This window comes from Myotis brandtii, unplaced genomic scaffold (genome assembly GCF_000412655.1).
Source record: "Myotis brandtii unplaced genomic scaffold, ASM41265v1 scaffold49, whole genome shotgun sequence".
In the NCBI taxonomy this organism is placed as follows: Eukaryota; Metazoa; Chordata; class Mammalia; order Chiroptera; family Vespertilionidae; genus Myotis; species Myotis brandtii.
The window spans coordinates 36,253-59,124 of NW_005368707.1; the positions used below are offsets into that span (position 1 = coordinate 36,253).

The 22,872-nt window shown below is 41.4% G+C and overlaps 1 protein-coding gene across 1 annotated transcript in view; it reads left to right on the forward strand.

Moving 5' to 3' along the window:
• The first annotated feature begins 6 nt into the window (after positions 1-6).
• The window catches only part of KIF5B (kinesin family member 5B), a 72,557-nt gene continuing 49,691 nt past the window's right edge, over positions 7-22,872 (forward strand). Inside the window, exons 1-2 of the mRNA XM_005876526.2 lie at positions 7-575; positions 17,350-17,437. Of these exons, the coding sequence (XP_005876588.1) occupies positions 450-575; positions 17,350-17,437 (214 nt within the window). The 5' untranslated portion in view covers positions 7-449. The remainder of the gene's footprint in view (positions 576-17,349; positions 17,438-22,872) is intronic.

Sequence of the window (22,872 nt, forward strand, 5' to 3'; positions counted from 1 at the left end):
CTTGCAGGCCGCCCCTCCCGCCGCCGCGTCGCGAGTCTGTGGCTCTAGAAGTGACTGGGGTCAGCCGTCAAGCAGACAGCCGAGCGAGGAGGCGGTGGGCCATCCTGCTCACTCCAAGGAAGGAGGGGACCGCTTTCCTGTCTCCCAGAGCCTGCAGTCTGCCCAGGCCGGTGAGGGGGAAGCTGAGGAGCTGCGCCGTGGACGCTCCACCCGGTGCCGCCACCGCCACTGCCACGGCTGCCATGATGGATCGGAAGTGAGCCTCTGGGCGAGGCTGCCGGCGCCGGCGCTTCCAGTCTCCGTCCTCCTCCGCCCCCTCCGGGGAAAGTGCGACCCCGGGGACTGATTCTCTCGACCTTCGCGACCCTAGACCCTCAGCCCGGGCCTGCTTCCTCCGGGACTGAGCGGCAGGGAGTGGCTCCCGGCCTCCGGCCCCGGCAGCGAGGAAGATGGCGGACCCGGCAGAGTGCAACATCAAAGTGATGTGTCGCTTCAGACCTCTCAACGAGTCTGAAGTGAACCGCGGCGATAAGTACATCGCCAAGTTTCAGGGAGAAGACACGGTCATGATCGCGGTGAGTTGCCGCCGTCCCGCTGCTTCGGGCCTGGCTGGGCCTGGAAGTTTCGGGGAGTGGTGGGGTGCAGAATGTAGAGGGAGCTGTCGTGTCCCCGACTGTCCCTGGTGTTTTCCGGGTCAGATAACCCGGCACCGGGAGACTGCGCAGCTCCGCAGGTGTTCCCGGGGCGCCCCCACCCCGGGCTTCCGTGCAGGGTGATGGGAGGCGCCTGGTCTCAGTCCGGGACACTCCCTCACCTGGGGCGCTGGAGGAACTGTTTCGGGAGCAAGTTTAGTGTGTGTTTACTGTTGCTGATGGCTGTTGGGGTTTTGGACTACCCCCAATTTACCATATATAAAATATCTAAGATTAAAATTCAGCTAGTAACGTGGCGGTATCTTAAATATTAAAGACAGTTTTATAGAAACTGTGTTGAACCCTATTGTTTTCCCCGCGGGAGGAGGAAAAACTACCAAAAAACTACAAATAATACCTTTACCTCAAAATGTTTACCTACCAACCTTTTGTTAACAATTGAGAAAGACTAATAGGAACTATATAAAAAGAAATAGTGCGTTTTCTTTTAAAATCGTAGTGATCAAGTTTGTTGCAAATGTGGCTACTTCAGGTTGGGTCAAACAAGTGCTCAGAAAGACCCACAATCTCATTCTTGCTGGGTTTTATTTGGTAACAGTCTAGGTGAGAGTGTTAACTTTTTGTGTGTATATCAGAGTAATGTAAAAGGAAGGTTTTTGTTTTGTTTTTTTAAATATATTTTTATTGATTTCAGAGAGAGAGGGAGGAGATAGAAACATTAATGATGAGAGAGAATCATTGATTGGCTGCCCCCTGCAGGGTGCCTTGAGCCTGCAACCCGGGCATGTGCCCTTGACCAGAATCAAACCCGGACCCTTCAGTCCGCAGGCTGACGCTCTACCCATTGGGCTAAACCAGCTAGGGCTAAAAGGAAAATTTTTAAAAAAGATAAAATTTGACCGATAAATTAGATTTCGTGTTGGTATTAGATTCCTACTTCTGTAATTAATATCTACCCTCAAGAAAGTTGAGCCCTAGCCGGTTTTGCTCAGTGGATAGAGCGTGGGCCTGCAGACCCAAGGGTCCCAGGTTCAATTCAGGTCCTTCCTCCTCGGCCTGGCCCCTGTTTGGACGCTTGCCGGAGGCAACCATTCCATGTTTCTCTCACATTGATATGTCTCTTTGTCTTTCCCTCTCTCTTCCACTCTCTCTAAAAATCAATGGAAAAATATCCTCGGGTGAGGATTAAAAAAAATAAGTTGATTTTGATAATCCCAAGGATGGTGAGATATTGTTCCTTAGTAGTATAAAAAAATAACATAACCAAGGTTGGCTAATCATTGTTAGGGAGATGAGAATGTAAGGTTGATTCCTCTCCTCTCCCCTCCCCTCCCCTCCCCTCCCCTCCCTTCCTCTTTCTCTTTTTAAGATCATCTCTGGTATTGACAAGTCTCAAATAGCACTCCCAGTTCAAGGAGGTTAAAATGGAAACTAAGATACTGCAAACAGAGCAGTGTAATTAAAAATTAAATCTTTCTTGGTTATGCCATATAGCAGGACTTTTTTTTCTACATTGTTATCATGGCACAAAATTTTAATGTTAATTTTTCCTAATTGCATTTCATATTTAATATATTATTTGCACAGTTTAATTTGGAAATAGGACACAGGAGTCATGGGACAGTGATAATTAAAAGCATTGGCATATTATACAGGACTAAAGTTTAAAGTTCTTTATAGTTTTTATGTGAAAGTTTAGGTCTAGTGAATGAATGTTGATTCATATTGCTTGTTAGGCATTTGACAAACAAGTTATTAGGTTACTAACAACTGCCAGTTTTGTGTGTAGACTGCAAGCTGGTTCTTTGTTAACAAAGTCCAGAAGAAAAACTCATTATAAATGACATCATAATGAGGCCAAGAAGTTAAATACAATAGTAGTCATCCTTTTCCTTTAGAATGATGTATTTTACATGGAATCAGAAGGTTTACAAGGCCTGGATTGTTAGTTGGCAAACATGAGGCTACTAGTTTCTCAAGTTTGTGTGATTACTCAACCTTAACAGTGCTTGACATAAAGCTGTTTTCCTTTTCGACTTGTATTAGGAATGATTTTTAGTGTGTGCTTGCACAAATCTATAAGTATAACCAAGTTGTTTTTTTTTATATTAGAATTTAGGATTCACAAAATGTTTTAAGATTAGGTTAAAAGGCAGCCCAACAATGACAAAATGAAATAGTTAAAACAAGTGATTACCACAAGAAGCACACATTTATGCTAGGTTGTTTCCTTTGGATAAAGTTATTTTAAGTGTCTTACATGTTTACTTAATAAAGTAAATAAATATCAATAGTAATATAAATAATGGATAGATGATAGAGCTGTGAAACAGTGAACAGTTAAGTTGGCCTTTAGGCAAACATTTTAGTCCAGTTTTAAAATTTGTATAAGCAGAAATACATTACAACTGAGTGACAAAGCCTTTAGATATATAAAACAATGTGTTTAGTTCATTATTTTCAGGAACTAATATTTTGCACAGAATAATATGTCATTAATTACTCAGTTCTCATTTTTGTTCACTTTTTAAAATTAATTGTATTATTTTTTAAAGGTTGTTTGGGAATTTATAAGAGCTATTGGGGAAAGTAAATTAGCCTCTAAATAAAATCTTCTCGGTTTGTTTTGTTTGGATCTTGATCCTGATTCAAAATATATAGTTTAAGAAGGAATTGCTGCAATGCAGAATTTAAAACAAATATTCTATACATTTTAAAAGTTTTTTAAAACATTTATTTCTCTTGATTTGAGAGGGGAAGAGAAAGGGGGAGAGAGAGAGAAACATCAATGATGAGAGAGAATCATCAATAGGCTGCCTCCACCCAAGTATGTGCCCTGACCCAGAATCGAACCATGACCTCCTGGTTCATAGGTCGATGCTCAACCACTGAGCCCCACTGGCCAGGCCATTTAAAAAGTTTTTACAGCCCTGACCGGTTTGGCTCAGTGGATAGAGCGTCAGCCTGCGGACTGAAGGGTCCCAGGTTAGATTCCGGTCAAGGGCATGTACCTTGGTTGTGGGCACATCCCCAGGAGGGGTGTGTGCAGGAGGCAGCTGATCGATGTTTCTCTCTCATCGATGTTTCTAACTCTATCCCTCTCCCTTTCTCTCTGTAAAAAATCAATAAAATATATTAAAAAAATAAAAAATAAAAAGTTTTTACAGTCTTTTAGTTGAATCAAATTTAAAGAATAAATATTTTGGTTTATAATGTTACTAAATTATAAGTATGTTCAGTGCTCATGTAGAAAATCATTTTTAAGGATTCTGATTTTTATCTAAGTTTGTTTTCCAATATTTTGTCCAAATTTTTTCCTGTTACTCAAGTAATTATTTTTAATACTAGAGGCCCAGTGCACGGATTCGTGCACTGGTGGGGTCCCTCAGCCTGGCCTGCGGGGATCGGGCCGAAACCAGCTCTCTGACATCCCCCGAGGGGTCCCAGATTGTGAGAGGGCGGTTCTTGGGTGACTGCACCCCGGAATCGGGCTCTCCTCTCTGGTTCCGGGTGTGTCACCCGAGAACTGCAGCTGCCAAGTCACCGCAGCTCTGCAGCTCCTGTGCTGAGCGTCTGCCCCCTGGTGGTCATAGCTAACGGTCGGACAGTCAGACAGTTGCTTAGGCTTTTATATATATAGATTATGTGACTGCATGGCAGGCAAATCTTGTAATCTTATCATGTTTCCCTGTTGTGCCATTTTTCATACAGTTTTTCTTTTTTTAGTTTGTGAAGTTCTATAATTATCACATATTGAATGAAGTAAGAGAATTCTTTTATGAAAACCTTTAAATGATACTAGAATATATTTGCTTTAAATAAAAAAAACTTGATACCTCACAAGGAGGATAGGGAAACTCCTTATGTAATTCTCATGAACCTGCTGAAAGCAGAAAAAAAATCCATTGAAAAAAATTATTCCTATATTTATGTGTTATAAAAGTGGAACATTCACACTTGTGTTAAGTGTCTTTACTAGTCATTGTTCTTTATATAGTATACTGTATAGGCTGCCAGAACCAAAAACAGGCTGTTATACTTAGTTAATTGAAAGTAGAGAACAAACCTAATTAGATTATCTTGCCCAGTTCCTTGCCTTCAGTACAATAGGATTTCCCTTTTTAAGTGAATGATGATTTGGTGTTTGATCCTATTTACCTTTTTTATATTTAAATTTATTGAATTTAGAGAGAGAAAGGTAGAGAGAGAGAGAAACATCAATTTGTTATTCCACTCATTTATGCTTTCATTGGTTGATCCTTGTTGCCCTGACCAGGGCTCAAACCCGAAACTTTGGCAAATCAGGGGGACACTCTACCCAACTGAGTTCCTTGGCCAGGCCTGATCCTGTTCACCTTAACAGTGAAAATTAAAAGAGAATAAGGAGTCATCATCCCGTACCTTTACAATTTGGGTTGTTAGCCCATAATCTGTGTCAAACTTGGGAAAATATAGTATCCTATAATCTCCTGTGATTACTATTCAGAAATCCAAAAGAGGTGTGTCCATGCCAGAAGGGTCTCCTTTGTAACCTAATTTGGTCTTTAGCCTAGTCCAGGAGTGGGCAACCCTTGGCACGCGTGCCAAACATGGCACGCCAGTAACTTTTGCTGGCACGCAAAACCCTCTCTTATAATCTTCCCTTTACAATTTTTGTGAACATTTGATTGACTTAAATGTTAAATTACAAGGAACTGGCAAGACACTTGATGTTATGTTTGGTTACATAAAGACTTTTGAAAATAAACTGGAAGTCTTTAAGAGGGATGTGGAAGGTGAGAGATTTAGATATTTCCCAAACCTCAAGAGGCACATCAAAGACCTCCCAAAAGATGACAGAACAGACTGTCAAAGCCTTCAAAAGCTGTTTTTAAACATCATCGAGTCAACTATTGAGCAGTTCTTCTCAAGATTTGCGAAATTCAGAGAACTGGAAGAGACAGCAAAATTCATGAGGTTTCCAGACAGCATGAAACTGGAGGAACTAAACTTACAAATGTTTTCATGGATAGACATGGCTGATTTTTGAAATGCCGTTGATTGAATTCCAGAGTAGCTCAATTTGGAAGCAGAAATTAATTGACCTTAGAGTTGACTTGGAAAACATTGAAAAAAAGCGATTAGAGACAGGAGTACCAGAGAGAAGTGTCGAAAACGAACTATTGAGGACTTGGAATGCCATTCCAGAAAATTTTTTCTGTTTAAAAAACTGCAACAGCGTTACTCTCCATGTTTTCATTCACATACGCTTGTGAATCTTTGTTCTTAGTGATGAATTTTGTTAAGTCTCGTAATAGGAGTAGAGTAGCCTGACGGATGAAAGTAGTAGCTCGTGCATATCTCTGAAGGTCACGAAATATAAACCTGATGTAAAATCTCTGTCATCAGTGATGCAGCAGCAAAAGTCCCCCTGATAATATCAAACGGAGTCATAAAGTTTTCTGTCGGACTATCAGTGTACATGTATACATTAAAAAATAAATGTATTTTTCATCATCATATACTGTGTTTTTGCCGCTCAAATGAATTTTATTATTTCTTCAAGGTTCTTTACATACATACACCTTAAGAGATATCAAGTAGGCGTAAACATTTCTATTTCATTTTGTCCCCTTGAAGTCTAAGTCACATGTCAATGAATCTTGTGACTTGGAGTGTCTTTGAAGATACATAGAAATAGAGAGTATATTTCAATGCCAAGAACCAGGTTTTAAAGTATAGATGTTAAAAAAAAAATTTTAAGAAAAAAACCCATATAATATACACATGTCCAGATATTGAGGTTTCCTTTGTTTAAATTTATTTGAAAGATTATTAGTTTGGAAATGTGCCTTAATTCTAGCCATTAGAAATAGATTTTATGTTTCACAAGTCTTTTCAGGAAGTCAGGGTCAGTTAGTAATTTTATGGGTAGATCTCTAATAAAAAATTTGCCTCGATAAAATTTTAATTTAGCCTTGGAATTAAAATTTCTTGACTTGATGCTAAGCACAAAGTTTTTATTTAACGAGGATATAATTTCTAAGCGAATCACTGAACACCAGCTTGATTATTTTTGTTTGCATATTCATAGTCCTGCTTTAAGAAGGTTGTATAGGTAGTTCGCATTTTTGCTATGTGGTGATTCCAGAGTAAGTAGCTACATAATGTATTTTTGAGGTGGGCTTTCCTATTACTTATTATTTTTAGCATATCTCTTTCTAAATGGTTTATAAGCACTCTTTTTTTTAATTGATATAAAAATGGAGATAAGGAGTTAAAGTTCAGTAGTGTTCATTCTGTTTTTTTAGATGTTTATTTTAATAAAATTTTGTTATTTGATTTATTTTGGAAGAATACAGTTGTCTTCATGCTGTATGTTTTCTATTGACCTGTTATTAAATGTATATTTGGCTAGTAGCAATGTATTCTTGACTCCTTTCCAGGTTGTGAGTTCTTTAAAGCTAGAGACTGTCTCCATTTCAAGTCAGTTATCATTACTTGATCACTTATATTAATTATTCAAGACTATTATTATCCTCTATTCTTTGAACACTGCAGTCTGTATTAAAATATTATTTCTAAAATTGTTACTCATTTACAATATCCATTGCCTTCTAGGTGGTAAATATTTGCTGGATAAATGAAGAGGGGAAATTATTTTTTTTTGCATAGAAAAAATAGCATGGTTTATCACTGGGTGATGATTGTTCTTTTGAATGTACTTGTGTTTGTTTCCAAAATTGTTTATTATGAATACATCTTGTACAATCAGTAAAATAATAGATTGGCGCTTTTTTTTTTTAGCCACACCCCTGTAGGTTTAAATGTTAATGTCTCAGTGGTATCTTAGCAAAAGGACACGTTTATGTATGTCTTAGCCAAAGAGTAATCAGACATTGAGATGTCTTTTAATTGACGCTAGAGCTGATCACCCTTATATAATAAAGAGCTAATATGCAAATGGTCCTCACGCCCTCACGGCTCAGACACTCAACACTGGGGAGAGAGGAATGGGGACCAGCCAGGCACAAATGAGCTTGCGAGAGAGGAATGGCCACCAGCCAGGCTGTGACCTGGGAGAGGGACAAGCCGCCTGCCCCGCGGTCCAGGGCGCCTGCGGCTGCGGCCTAGGTAAAGCCGCCCGCCCACGGTCCCCTGCAGCTGTGGCCGGCCCGGGTCCTGGGTGCCTGCGGCTGGCCAGAGGGAGGGAAGCCTGGGTCCTAGGCGCAGGGTGAGGCAGAGGCGGTTAGGGGCGATCAGGCAGGCAGGCAGGCAAGCAGTTAGGAGCCAGTGGTCCTGGATTGTGAGAGACAGTCAGACATCCACTGAGGGGTCCCAGATTGGAGAGGGTGCAGGCTGGGCTGATGGACTCTCTCCTTCTCTCCTCCTCTTCTCCTCCCGTGCACAAATTTCATGCACTGGGCCTCTAGTCTTAGTATATCCATCAGGAATGCTTTCAGCTGCAGAGTGAAAACAAACAACAAAGAGAGGTTTAAATAAGAGGTTATTTCTCTCATAAAAAGTTTAGAGATCCACCACCACCACCAAAAAAAAAAAGTTTAGATAGGCCTTTGCTGCTAGTACTTATTTGATTCTTATCCTTTGTCTTCCTTAGATTGACTTTTCATCATTTTTGTCATGTTTGAAAAATGGATGTTACAACTCCAGACATTTATTCCAGAAAGGAAAAAGGGCAGTCTCAGCTGAGAATGGTTCTTTTCGTCAGGAAAACAAGTCTTCTCCAAGACCTTCCAGCAAACCATCACTTACTTCATAGTATCCAGAACTGGGTCAAGTGGCCACTGGTTGCAAGAAAACTAGGCTAACAAGTGGTTAGCTTTTCAGACTTTCTAATGGGAATTGGGAATGGCTTCAGATAGCCTTTAGGAGTGTCTGTTTCATTGTTACTTTGAGGAGGGGGATTGTGGGATAAAAAGTAAGGTTTTGGGGTGTGTGTATGTGTGTGTTTTAAGATAAGACCCAGGAAGTATTCTATAATGTTAAGGATTTTTTCTGGAGTCATGATTACTTTGTATTTTAGGGTCCAACTCCCTTCTCTTTTCATCTATAGATGCTTACTTTCCTAGATCAGTTCTTTTGAGCATTAAAACTTGCTCAGGTCTTGCCCATCTTAAAAAATTATCTTAGATCCACAGCCAGATAGAAATCTACTTCGTTACCTTCCATTCTTTTTTCAACCCATTACAATCTGATCTTTGTCTTTGGATACTTTTAGTTTTGTCCTGACCTCACAGCTGTATTTGACATAAGCAGTCCCTCCTTGAAAGTTCCTCCTTGATTTGCATGGACATTATACACTTGCTTTTTCATTCTATGTCTCTTGCTCCTCAGACTACATTAGAAGTTCTCTAAATGTGGTCCCCAAGGTGGAGTCCCCAAGATCCTTTCTGAGTGTCCACAAGGTCAAAACTATATTTGCCATTTTTACTGTGTTGGCATTTGCATTTGATCTTTGCTTCTTATACTTTAAACTAGAGGCCAGGTGCACAAAATTCATGAACGGTTAGAGTCCCTAGGCCTGGCCGGTGATCAGGGCCGATCAGGTTCCCTGCCTCCCCGCCGCCTCCTTACCTCACTCCCTCAGCACCCCACTGCCACCGCTGGTTGCCCTCCATGTTCCACGCTTCCCCCTGGTGGTCAGCGCAAATCATAGCAAGCAATCAAACTCCGGGTTGAATTCCTGAGGATGTTACTTCATTTGGTTTCTTTCTCTTTTTTAAAAAATATATTTTTATTGATTTCAGAGAGGAGGAAGAGGAAGAGAGAGAGCGAAACATCAACGATGTTTGCACACCCCACACTGGGGATTGAGCCCGCTACCCAGGCATGTGCCCTGATCAAACCTCGGCCTCCTGGTTCATAGGTCACCGCTCAACCACTGAGCCAAACTGGTTGGGCATCATTTGGTTTCTTGAATGCTACAAGCTCCTTTCTGCCTTAGGATCTTTAAGCATCCTATTGCCAATGCCTAGACTACTTACCCATACTCACTCTCTCATGAGAGATGGGCAATAAATCAGTAACCCATCTGTAGACTTCAAGAATAGTTTTCCCAAGTCCTTATAGCTGTTTCTGAATTTCTAAGTTCCCTATTTCCCTGAAATCTCCCTTTGGCTGAATTAAGGGAGGGGGTCTGCCATATAGAATTTCAAATGGAGAACCCTACACTGGCTCTCGGGGCACAGTGCACCTGCAGGAGCAAAAGTGGTAAGGTATCTGTCCAGGGTAATTTCACCTCCTGGCATAGCTTAGCCATAGCCTGCTTGAGAGTCCATTTCATGCGTTCTACTTTTCCTGAACTCTGGGGCCTGTAGGCTGTATTAAGTTCCACTTAATTCCTAAGGTCTTAGCTACTTGCTGTACTACCTCAGCTATAAAGGCTGGGCCATTATCTGACCCTATGGTTAATGGCATTCCATACCGAGGAATTATGTCCTTCAGTAACGCCTTAGTGACTTCTCTCACCTTCTCCGTGCGGTAGGATATGCCTCAACCCAGCCTGAAAAGGTGCAGACAAAAACTAAAAGATAGTTATTTCCTCTACTAGGCCCTATTTCTGTCAAGTCTACCTCTAGATCTTCAAAAGGACCCTGCCTTGCATTGTTCTGTGCACAGAGCGGGCAGTGCTGAGAGACTGAGGTGCATAAGGAGGGGAGATGGGCATTTAGATAGTATCTGCTTAACAAGGTTTCTAGAGCCGTCTTCCCTAAATGGATAAGTTCATGCTACTGGAGGACTACTCTATGAGCTAACTGTTCTGGAACGTAGACCTTATGATCTGGGAATATCCACCAACCTTCCTTCGTCCTTTTACCCCTTCTCATTGGGCCCATTTTTCTTTTTGAGGGGTGTATTTTGGAGGTTCAGGTAATTCAGGAACCAGCATGATCCGCGATGGCACTGCCCGCTCCTTACCAGCTAGCCTTGCCGCTGCATCTGCGTGAGGGTTCCCTTCTGACATTGAGTCTTTTCCTTTTTGATGTCCTCTACAGTGGATGACTGCTAATTCCTTGGGCTCCCAGACTGCTTCTAAGTAACTTCAAGATTTCATTCTGATTTTTTTATTCCTTTTCCTCCAGCCATCAGGAACCCCTTTCCTTGTACATGGCCCCATGGATATGCAGGGTAGCGAAGGCATAGTGTGAGTCAGTGTAGACGTTGGCATGCTTATCCTTACTGAGATTTAAGGATCTGACTAGGGCCCAAAGTTCTGCCCTCTGCACTAACCATCCTTCAGGCAGGGCCTGTGCCTCTATTATCTCAAATTTTGATACCACCGCATACCTGGCTTGTCTTTTTCCTTTATCTAGGAAGCTACTGCTGTCCATGAACAATATTAAGTCTGGATTCTGTAGAGGCCTGTTAGATCTGGCCGGCTGGAGTAAACCTCCTCTAGGACTTCTAGACAATCATGCTCAAGGGTTCCCTCTGCGATGGGTAGGAAAGTGGCAGGATTAAGAGTTCTTACTGCCTGTAATCTTATTCGTAGATTTTCACATAGGCCCTTGGTATTGAGTCACCCGAGCATAAGTCAGCCAGTGTTGCCCCTTAGCTTCCATTAGGGCAGTGGTTCTCAACCTTCTGGCCCTTTAAATACAGTTCCTCATGTTGTGACCCAACCATAAAATTATTTTCGTTGCTACTTCATAACGGTAATGTTGCTACTGTTATGAATCGTAATGTAAATATCTGATATGCAGGATGGTCTTAGGCGACCCCTGTGAAAGGGTCGTTCGACCGCCAAAGGGGTCGCAACCCACAGGTTGAGAACTACTGCATTAGGGTGACAACAGCATGAGGCACTTTAACATTTAAGTTCTGTCCCAGAGTGAACTTATCTGCCTCTTTGACTAATAAGGCTGTGGCTGCAAGGACCCTGAGGCATGGGGGCCACCCAGAGGCAACCGGGTCAGTCTGTTTGGAGAGGTAGGCTATTGGCCTCTGCCAGGGTCCCAACTCCTAAGTCAGAACTCCTAGGGCTACCCTGTTGTTCTTGTCAAGGTAAAGGTTAAAGTCCCATGTCACATCTGGGAGCCCTAGGGTCGGCACCTTGGTGAGCTTTGTCTTTATGGTCGAGAAGGCTTTTTCCTCTTCAGGACCTTAGTTAGTGGGTACCTTTTCCTCTCCTTTTAAGGCTTGATGAGGGGCTTAGCTAGATCTGAGAATCCTGGGATCCAATTTGACAGAACCCTGCTGCCCCTAGGAATTCCCGAATCTATTGCCGGGTGCCGGGGACTGGTATGGCACATACTGCCTGTTTTCTTTCCATCCCTAGTCTTTGTTTCTCTTGGGTAATTCAGAAACCTAGGTATTTGACTTCCCTCTGACAGATTTGAGCCTTCCTTTTGGATACCCAGTAACCTATTTCAGTTAAGAGTCTTAGAAGGGTTCATGTTCCTTCCCAACACTAAGTTCACGTGGAGCTAGCCAGTAGGAGGTTGTCTACATATTGGAGTAGATCGCACCCCATGTCCTGTCCTGGAAATTTGGGCAAATCTGCTGCTAGTGCTCCACTAAAAAGAGTTGGGGAGTTCTTGAACCCTTGTGGCAGTTTGGTCCAGGTGAACTGTTCCTTATCCCTTTGGTTGGGTTTTCCCACTCAAAGGCAAACGGGGGCTGACTGGAGGGTGCCAGCTAAAGGCAGAAAAAGGAAGTTATACAGGCGGTGCCCCAGGCTTCAAGTCAGTTAGCACTGGGGCGTGGTTCTTAGCCAGGCCCCAGGGATTTCCTTCTGCCCATACCAGCGGGAATTCCTTCTCTAGTTCAGGATCTAATGGTGAGTCCTTTGACTGGGAGGTATAAAGTCTCCATTCTTCCTCCCTAGATACTGCTAAAAACAGGATCATTGGAGAGGTCTCCTCACCTAAGTGCAGTTGTGCTGAGCCGTCAGGGCAAAGGTGGTTTCTGCTCCCATTTTGGCTAAAAGGTTTTTGCCCATTATAGGGACCGGACAATCTGGCAAATACAGGAATTCATGAACCACCGGGTGGCCGCCGAACTGACATCAGCAGGGGCAGTAGAATGGTCTGCAGCTGTGGTCCCCGGTAGCTCCAATAATGGTGACTTTCCGTCCTGAGAGGGGAGCTGCTTTCTGAGTAACTACCAAGTGCTCTGCCCCTGTATCAACCATAAAGTTTACAGTCTGGTTCCCGATTTTCATTTCAACCAGGAGCTCATGGGGGCCCAGTTGGAAAGAGCCCAGTCTGTCCTAGTCAAAGTCAGCTGCCGCCCGTCCAATGAGGTCTGCCTCAGGCGGCTCTGGCTGATAGCGGCTGGGTGGTTTGGATGGCCTTGCCTGCTTCTGGTGGCTCAGGCGTTCATTCTTCCAGTGCCCTACTTCTTTACATTAGGCACACTGGTCCCATTTAAGATCCATCCTTTCTTTTCCTGACTTGGCTCCTTGCTGTCTCCCTTTTCTGGAAGTTAGGTTTTATAACAGCTACAGCAATCAGCGTCACTTTCCTTTTTAGTTTTTCCTCAGCCTCTTTTTTTAGCCACATTGTCCCAATTAATGAAAACCTTGTTTGCTATTTCTAGTAGCTCAGTTGCATTCTTTCCCGCAAATCCTTCAAGCTTCTGTAGCTTTCTCCTTATGTCTGGCTGAGCCTGACTAACGAAGGCTGCATTGACCATAGTTTGATTCTCTGAGGCCTCTGGGTCAAAGGGAGTGTAAACTCAATATGCTTCACAGTGTCTCTCATAAAAGGCTGCCAGACTTTCATAAGGCCTCTGGAAAACCTCAGAGGTCTTGGCCATATTAGTAGGCTTCTTGGCCCCAGCCCAGAGCCCCTGGAAGAAGGCCAGCCGATATCTCTCTTATCTGGCCCTCCCATCCTCCGAATTCAGGTCCCATCTGGGTTCCATACCTGGGAGAGCCTCCCTGGCCCATCTGTCTGTGTCTAATGTCCCTGGCAGGGCCTGGGTCTAGAGCCATTTCCAAGCTTCTGTTATTATTCTCATGTGCTCCTCAGTGTTAAAGAGTGTGAGAAGGAGTTGCTTGCAGTCGATCCAAGTGGGCTTATGGGTCTGAAAGATTGGCTTGAGGTTTTTAAGAATAAATGGGAGTATGATGCTTCCAATCTAAGATATCGGTCATAGTGAAAGGCTGGTAGTAAATGACCGATCCCTCCTCTTGTGGGGTCCTGTTTTCTCCAATTTATGAGGACCCTGCATTTCTCGGAGAACCATCTGGAAAGCCGGGAGTGGTTTGGGTCCCTGATCAGCTGAGTGCAAACATCGTCCAACTGGCTCTGGAGAGTCCGGTTGCGGGGAGATGGAAGGAGGTGGTGTATCTAAGCTTCCCTGGCTAGGCAAAGGGGCACTGGGTACCACTTGAGGCACATATGGAGGTAGTAGAACTGGCAGGGCTTCCTCAGGGTGTTCCTGCAGGATAGGAGGCTTATTCCCCTTCTGAGGGTCCTGCCCTTTTTCCTTATATACACAAAACTGGATCCAAAATGGCTTAAGCTCTGCTATCTCTAGCCTTGGTCAATATATGGGAACTGGTTGGGATGACCTGGGTCTCCTGTGATAATTCTGTGAACATTCCTCATTGTGGGGGACATCCAATGTGCCCTCTGGTGGCCATCCTACTCCAGAAGATGGCCAGTCTATTTCACACATCCTTTTTTAATTCCCAGGGGAGTAGTTTTACTCGGTAGTCCCCAACAAACCCCTTTTTAAAATTCCTTAACATACATTTTAAGACAGAGTTTGAGGAGGAGCTATTACCCATGTTGCAGGGGGGGACCAGGTTGCCTCCTCTTTAAAAAACAAAAAAACAAAAACCTGAATAAAAGAACTAATCAAAATAAACCTTATTTTCTAACTTCATTTGTCCTTGGGTGTGGACAGCAAATGACACTAATCAGATTTCTAATCAGTCTCCCTGAGTACATTGACATAAACTATTTAACCTCTGGTTAGGGAGGCAATGCAAATCATTTACTCCCAAGTGTCCTTGATTTAGGGAAGACAGCATTTCTGTTCAGTTTCCCTATTCTACTTGTCCTGGCTTACTGGCCTGTCATCCATTCAACTTTCTTTCAACATTTCTCTTTACCTTCCTCCATTACACCAAAGCCATACTTCCCAGTTAGTTAGAACTCTTAGCCTTAATTTTTAGGTGACATGTAAATAATTAACATTCCTCAGATTAGCAATGCATTCATATTTTTTTAAGAGACACAAACAAATTTCACTAGCTAAACAATTTGAAACAAACAACAAAGACATATTTAAACAATAAAGACAGATAACATTCCCCACTAAAAACTTTATAAAAACTTTGAATCACCATGGAAACTCGGGAGAGGTTTAGAAGGGTTTTTAAAAAACAAAACGGAAACATTAACAAACAAAAACACTTTTACACCAGCACTCGCCACATTTACACCACAGAATACCACCAAATCAGTTTCAATTGCTCAGAGATACAGAACAAGTCCCTGATCAGAGGCAGTAGAAAACTGCCTAGGAACACTTCTCTTCTACCTTTTTTTTTAAAAAATTATTTTTATTGATTTCAGAGAGGAAGGGAGAGGGAGAGAGAGATAGAAACATCAATGATGAGAGAGAATCATTGATTGGTTGCCTCCTGCATGCCCCCGACCGGAGATCAAGCCCACAACCCAGGCATGTGCCCTTGACTGGAATCAAACCTGGGACCCTTCAGTCCGAAGGCCGATGCTCTATCCATTGAGCCAAACCAGCCAGGGCTCTTCTACCTTTTTTTTGAAAGACAGGCCAGACTCGAACCCTTAGCCAGTCGGAGTTTTGACTTCCCTCCTGGGAAGTCCTGAAGATGGTGAATACCGTCTAGAAGCCGTTCCTCCAGATCAGTGGTCGGCAAACTGCAGCTCTCGAGCCACATGCGGCTCTTTGGCCCCTTGAGTGTGGCTCTTCCACAGAATACCGACTTCTGCGCATGGGCCACGAAGTTTCAATCGCACTGTACGTGCGCACCTGCACGTGGTATTTTGTGGAAGAGCCACACTCAAGGGGCCAAAGAGCCGCATGTGGCTCGCGAGCCGCAGTTTGCCGACCACTGCTCCAGATGGTCCGAGCTATCCTGAGGTAAATAATTACCTAGGTAGGGGCGAGCTACCTCTTCTGTCCCATAGGACAGGCCAAAACTCGGACCTGTTTCCCCGGGGAAAAACTTAGTTTCAGATGTCTGATTTTGACTTCTTTCCCGGGAAGTCCCAGAAAGGTGTTTTCTGCCTCTTTTGGGTCCGCCAGAGCGTGGAGTTGCTGCAGTCCCTCCAGACCCTATGAGTTCAGGAACCGGCGAATGTGCCGGTGGCGTGCCTTCCTTGGGTCCTGGAGCCTGAAGCAAGTGCCCCGAAGTCTGCTCTTGTCAGCAGTGACCTAAGAGCCAGCTCAACTGATGCTCCCCAGCCAACGCACCAAAGTTGTGGCAGAATGCACGGAAGAACAATCAGTCAGCCCTCTGAAGGAGGAAAGTTTAACCTTTATTTGGCAGATCTAGTCCAGGGGAATTCTGGATCCAAAGCCTGAACTGAACTCATGGGGAGGCTCTGACCTATATATCTCCTCCTGTAGTGGGCCCCTGAGAGTCCCTGCAGCTCCACCCAAGTCAGTCTTGGCAGGGTTTTGGGGGCATGCTCCGCAGCTCCGCCCAAGTCAGCTGTGGTGGGGCCCTGGGGTTAGGCTTTGCAGCTCCGCCCAAGTTTAGTCAGCGTGGGGAAGTAAGACTATAGCTTTTAACCAGATACTGAACTAGGTTGCAAGCCCCCCCCCCCCATTTTCCTTTTCAATAATAGTATTTTCATAACACTTTGTTGCATGAGTCAGAATTCTAGTCAGTTAATTATTTGTCTGATGTTAATCCCACTATTGCTTATGTTCCACTAAAAGAGAGAGTGAATCTGTCTTGGTTGTCATTCTCGCATGTCATTCTAGTATCAGGCATTCCATAAATGTTTTTTCAATGAATGAATGATTGAAAAGCTGTTGCAGTAAACTGTGGAGCTGAATGGATTAATGGAAAGATCCCTGAAATGAAAGACTAGAGATTTGGGTTTGAATTTTAATTTTTTCCCAATTTTTGTATCTTTCAGGATTTGAATTTCTTTATCTGCAAAATTTTATTAGTATTTTTTTAACTTTTTTTTTTTAGATACGTTTTTATTTATTTCAGAGAGAGGAAAGGAGAAGGAGGGATATAGAAACATCCATAATGAAAGACTCAATTGGCTGCCTCCCACAAACCCTTTAATGGGGATTGAACCCGCAACGTGGGCATGTGCTCTGAAAGGGAAATCAAACTGTGACCTCCTGGTTCATGGGTCAATGCTCAACCACAGACACATCAGCCAAGCATGATATTAGTAGTGAAAATACAGTCTCAACCACTGCCAGCATAGACACTCATCAAATCAGAATTCACTGGCAGTATTCAAGTGCCTACCATAATAGTGCTAATTATCATTAGTGTGTTAGGCCCTGGAAATATAACAAAGACTAAAGCAGACATTCTTATTTTTGTAGAGTTTATTTTAGTGGATCTGTTCTTGGTGATCCCTAAGGTTTGTGCCACAAAGATTCTATGACATAAAGTGATGTAGAATAGGTATTCTGTTGTGAAGGTTAAATATATGTTGATATCTTTAAAGGAGCTTAGAAATCCATTTTAATTTGTGTAGTTGAAACTTTTATTTTTGTTTTTCAGACCAAGCCTTATGCATTTGATCGGGTATTCCAGTCAAACACATCGCAAGAGCAAGTGTATAATGACTGTGCAAAGAAGATTGTTAAAGGTGAATATATTTAATCTGCTAAGTTGTCCCGGCAATAAGTAAAATTTTGTTTGCAATCTTGCCATTTACCCAACATTCTCTTTTTCATTTTAATGTCCTTTTTCTTATTTAAACAACTTTTTTTCAGCAATTAACTAGTAAAAAGGTCAAATGTAATTAGTATTTGCCTAAATTCCATGACTTAATTTATATACAGTGCTTAGTGCATGGTGGTGTTGTAAGAATTATAGTATTATACTGTACTGTTATTGAAAGATGCATTTCTCTCTTTTTTTTTAATTTTAATTTTTTTTTGCTAAAAGTTTACAAAGGGTATTACATATGTGTCCTTTTTTTTCCCCCCACCCTTGACAATCCCCTGCCCTCCCTTACCCCCCAGTGTCTTACTTCCATTCATTCTTAACCCAGTAGCCAGAATAGCCTTTTAAGAAATAAATCTGCTTACATGTCTGTTATGGGCTGAATTGTGTCGTCTTTCAAAAGTTTGTAATGGTCTTTATTATCCATGAATGAGTGAGATCATGTGGTATTTTTCCTTCATTGACTGGCTTATTTCACTTAGCATAATGCTCTCCAGTTCCAAGAAAGATGCATTTCTATTAGATATTCCCAGGTTAGTTTCTAAGGTAGCAATTTTAGAAATACAGCAGCATGAGAATGAAAATAAGATAGCTAGATGGGTTTCTAAAAAATAGTCGATAATGGCAGTCATTCTTCCATTTCGTTGTTATTCCTTCCGTAAAGACTTGTAGTCAGCAGAGAAATCTTTGAGTAATTAACCCGAATCACCAGCGGTGAGAAAAGTATTCACATTCCAGGTAATACTGTTAACTTATACTAGGATATTTTTCAATTTCATATTTTCTAAAACCATAGAACTCTAGAGCTGAGTGGGTGTTAAGTGATTATCTGGACTTCTAGTGACATAAATCCCTTTTCTCAAAGAGATCTTACAGTTAAGTAGCCATTATTTTATGATTTATCCCATTTTTTGAAAGCTCTAATTGTTAAAAAAGTTCTGCTTAAATTGGGGTAAAATTTATCTTTTTGTAGCATTCACCAGGGTAGCTAGGTTGGGATTCAGAGGTTAGGATTTAGTAGGAGCACAGACAGTAACAGGAGAGAAGGTAGAGTTTGTTGATAGAAGTAGGTTTATAGATATGATGGAGGGAAAATGTAGATGTTCTCTTCATATTAATTTCGTTTTGTCTATTATATAGGAAGCAAAGTCATCACAGAGTGAGGATGGGGGAGGAGGTTCCAGGAAAGGGTATGAAGTCAGCTGTCTGTCAGTATAGGAGTGAGTGCATTAGGAAAATATGGAAATATTGCCAGGTAGCATGAAGGGCTCACTTGAGGTTAGTTTCCAGAAGAGTTGACTTTACCCAATTGGGGTTTTGCCAGGTGAGTATAAAAGGGGAAGAGACAAGAGAATTGAAGATGTTGTCAAGAGAGTGATGATAATGGTGAACCATGGCATCTAAGGTGGGTGAGAGGAAGGAGGACATAAGGGAGGCACATATGAGGGAAAGGTGTTGTAATTATCTCAATAGAGTCAAAAATTTGTTGAAATCAGGGTCCAAGAAGGAATAATGGGAGGTAGATACTTGAAATTGTGATTAGGGAGGCAGTACAGTTTAATGAAAAGGCCCTACATTGTGACCCTGTAGAGTTGGCATCTAAAGGAGTAAAGAATAATTATGATCATGGAGAAAATTGGATCAAGTATCTGAAAAGCCAGGGTATTTTAGTGGAATCATCTATATTGACATTGAAACCACCAAGAATTAAAATACAAATGTTATTGATGGGAGACAGTGTTCTGGATGCTGAAATCTTCATAAAAAGAGGGAGGATTAAATTGTGATTCTGTAAATGATTGTAACAAAGGAACCAGCAGTGGCAATTTTTGTTGTAATCATCAAATGGTTTTCCATGATGGAACACAATTATATTACATTCTTTGTGATAACATTTGTTATCAGTAAAACCTAAGATTATATTAGCTTTTTCTAATATTATAAAGTAAATGATTCAGATGAACTCCTGGACAATTTAAATGTTCAGGTCTTTTTTACATCTGTTGGAACCAACATGAAACCCCAATCCACACTTGAATATTGAAGTTTTCAATCTGAGTGCAGGTCTTTTAGGTGCAAGTTCCAGTTCATTTTAACTCTTGATGGTATTTTGAGTTTTGTTTTTATAATTATCTTTCTAGGGATCTAAGTCGGCTTTCAGGATATTTGATAAGTCTATTATCGTGTCAAGGACATTGAAGGTTTTTTTAAAGTATGTTTTCATTGATTTGAGAGAGAGGGAGGGAGAGATAGATAGAAACATCAGTGATGAGAGAGAATCATCAATTGGCTGCCTCTTGTATGCCCCCGTGATGGAGCCTGCAACCCGGGCATGTGCCCTTACTGGGAATTGAAACATGACCTTCTGGTTCATGGGTCGAACCTCAACCACTGGGCAACACCTACTGGGTGAAGGTTGTTTTTATTTTAATAAGGTCTTTCTTTAAGGATTGAAGCTTGAACAATGTTACTCTAAAGTCATTTATAAAATGCTTAATGGACCATGGTCCTTAGCCAAATCTTCTAAAAACTGGACAGATTATTGTCAGTTAAATAAACCATACTTTATATTCAACCACCTTCAGATTCTCTCCCCTATACAGTTATTTAGTTCTTAGCTCTCAACATATGCACAAGAATATGATGAAAATTTTGGATTTTATGAAATTGTGGGACACGACTGGTATTTCTCCAAAGTACCAATTGAGTGACTCTATCCAAACAGGAAATGAGGTTAGTTCATCCATAGCTTTTCCTTGGTGGAATTTTGATATCTTGTCTGCAGTGCCTAGAATAATTTTCCCTTCTTTTGAAAGAAGTATAATGTCTATGGCTTCTAAAACTTACATACAGTAGCTGTACAATTTTGGTCTATTTTCTTATAACTAAAAACTTTGATTCGCCCTGACCGGTTTGGCTCAGTGGATAGAGCGTCAGCCTGCGGACTGAAGGGTCCCAGGTTCGATTCCAGTCAAGGGCATGTACCTTGGTTGCAGGAGGCAGCTGATTGATGTTTCTCTCTCATCGATATTTCTAACTCTCTATCTCTTTCCCTTCCTCTCTATAAAAAAATCAATAAAATATATTTAAAAAAACAGCAAACAAACTTTGATTCATTTAAAACTATTCTTTGACTGTCCTACCTCAACCTGAAAGTCTCTTGACAGTGTTTATCCTGTTCCACTTTCAGACATTGTTGGAGAAGATAGTAATAAAATAGGAATACCTCTTCTGTATTAGGTCATATGTTAATATTTTGTCATCTTTTCTAGGTAATGCAGGTTTCATTCATTATTCTTTTTTTGCATATTTTGAAAGCTCTTTTTAGGGCCTTAATTTTTGTTTTGTTTTGTAAGGTATAATTATAGTGGGTTTTTACTTTTCTTATACTATTTCATTGATTTTTATCTCTTTTGTATATGCTCAATTAGTCTTTTCATAATCTCATATATAACTTTCTGAGAACTCTTTGAAATCTATTGTCCTGAAGTCTAGGGTACATGTTTCTACTCCTTTTGTTCTGTTTTATTACTGTTTACAATTCTAAGGTGACATCATTTTTTTTCCCCTGACTTTTTCTTCCTTTTCTCAAAATGTTGGTCTCTTTTACTTCATCAGCAAGTTCCTGCTTTCCTGTTTGGAATCAAGTTCTGAACAGTGGTTCTCTTTCTTTTACTTATTTAAACTTAACTTTTTTTATTCTTTTTTAAATCTTTGTTGTTGAGAGTATTACAGATGTCCCCCTCTTTTCTCCCTATTGACCCCCTCCACCCAGTTCCCACCCACCCCAGGCCTTCACCACCTTATTGTCTGTGTCCATAGGTAATGCATGTATGCATATAAGATCTTTGGTTAATTTTTCCCAGCCCAACCCCTCTGAGATTCCTCAGTCTGTTCCATGTTTCCATGCCTGTGATTCTATTTTATTCATCATTTCATTTTGTTCATTCGATTTCTTGTTCATTTATTTTGATTTTTAGATTCAATAGTTGCTAGATATGTATTTATCCCATTTTATTGTTCATATTTTTTATCTTCTTCTTCTACCTCTTCTTAAAGAATACTCTTCAACAATTCATGTAATACTGATTTGGTGGTGATGAACCCCTTTAGCTTTTTCTTATCTGTGAAGTTCTTTATCTGACCTTCAATTCTAAATGATAGCTTGACTGGGGAATCTTCCTTGTAGGCCCTTGCTTTTCATCACTTTGAATATTTCTTGACACTCCCTTCTGGCCTACAAAGTTTCTGTTGAGAAATAAGCTGACCTTTGTATGGGTGCCCCCTTGTAGGTGATTAATAACTGCTTTTCTCTTGGTGCTTTTAAGATTCTCTTTTGTCTTTAACCTTTCACATTTTAATTATGATTATCTTGGTTTGGGCCTCTTTGGGTTAATCTTGTTTGGGACTCTGCTTTCTGGATTTGTAAGTCAATTTCTTTCACAAAGTAGGGGAAGTTTTCTGTCATTATTCAAATAGGTTTTCAATATCTTGCTCTCTCTTCTTGTGGCTCCCCCACGATGTGAATGTTGGTACCTGTGAAGTTGTCCCAGGGCTCCTTACACTATCTTCATAGTTTTGATTATTTTTTTCTTTTTGCTCTTCAGCTTGGGTGTTTTTTGCTTCCTCATATTCCAAATCGTTGATTTGATTCTCAGCATCCTCTACTCTACTGTTGAATCCCTTTAAATTATTCTTTATTTCAGTTAGTGTATGCTTAATTTCCAACTGGTCCTTTTTCATGTCTTTGACATTCTCACTAAGATCCTTGAAAGTCTCACTTAAGTCCCTTGCAGCTCTCATTAAGTCCATTAAAGCTCTCATTGAAATCATTGAGTAACTTTATAACTATTGTTTTGAACTCTGTATCAGATAGTTTGCTTGCTTCCATTTCTTTCATTTGTAACATGTTTCTTTGTCTCCCCATTTTGACTGCTTCCCTGTGTTTGTGTATACGTACTAGGTAGAGCTGTTATGTCTCCTGGAATTGGTAGAGTGGCCTTGTGTATTAGGTGTCCTATAGGGCCCAGTGACTCTGGCCTCCCCAATCATCTGAGCTGGGCATTCTAGGTTCACTGCGCCCTGGTGTGGGCTATGTGCAGTCTTGTTGTAATTGAGCCTTGATTGCTGTTGGTGTCACTCTAGGCCAGTGGTTCTCAACCTTGGCTGCACATTAGAATCACCTGAGAATCTTTTTTTTTTGATGATGAAAAATACATTTATTTTTTTTAATTAAATCTTTATTGTTCAGATTATTACAGTTGTTCCTCTTTTTTCCCCCCATAGCTCTCCTCCACCCAGTTCCCACCCCACCCTCTACCCTTACCCCTCCCACTGTCCTCATCCATAGGTGTA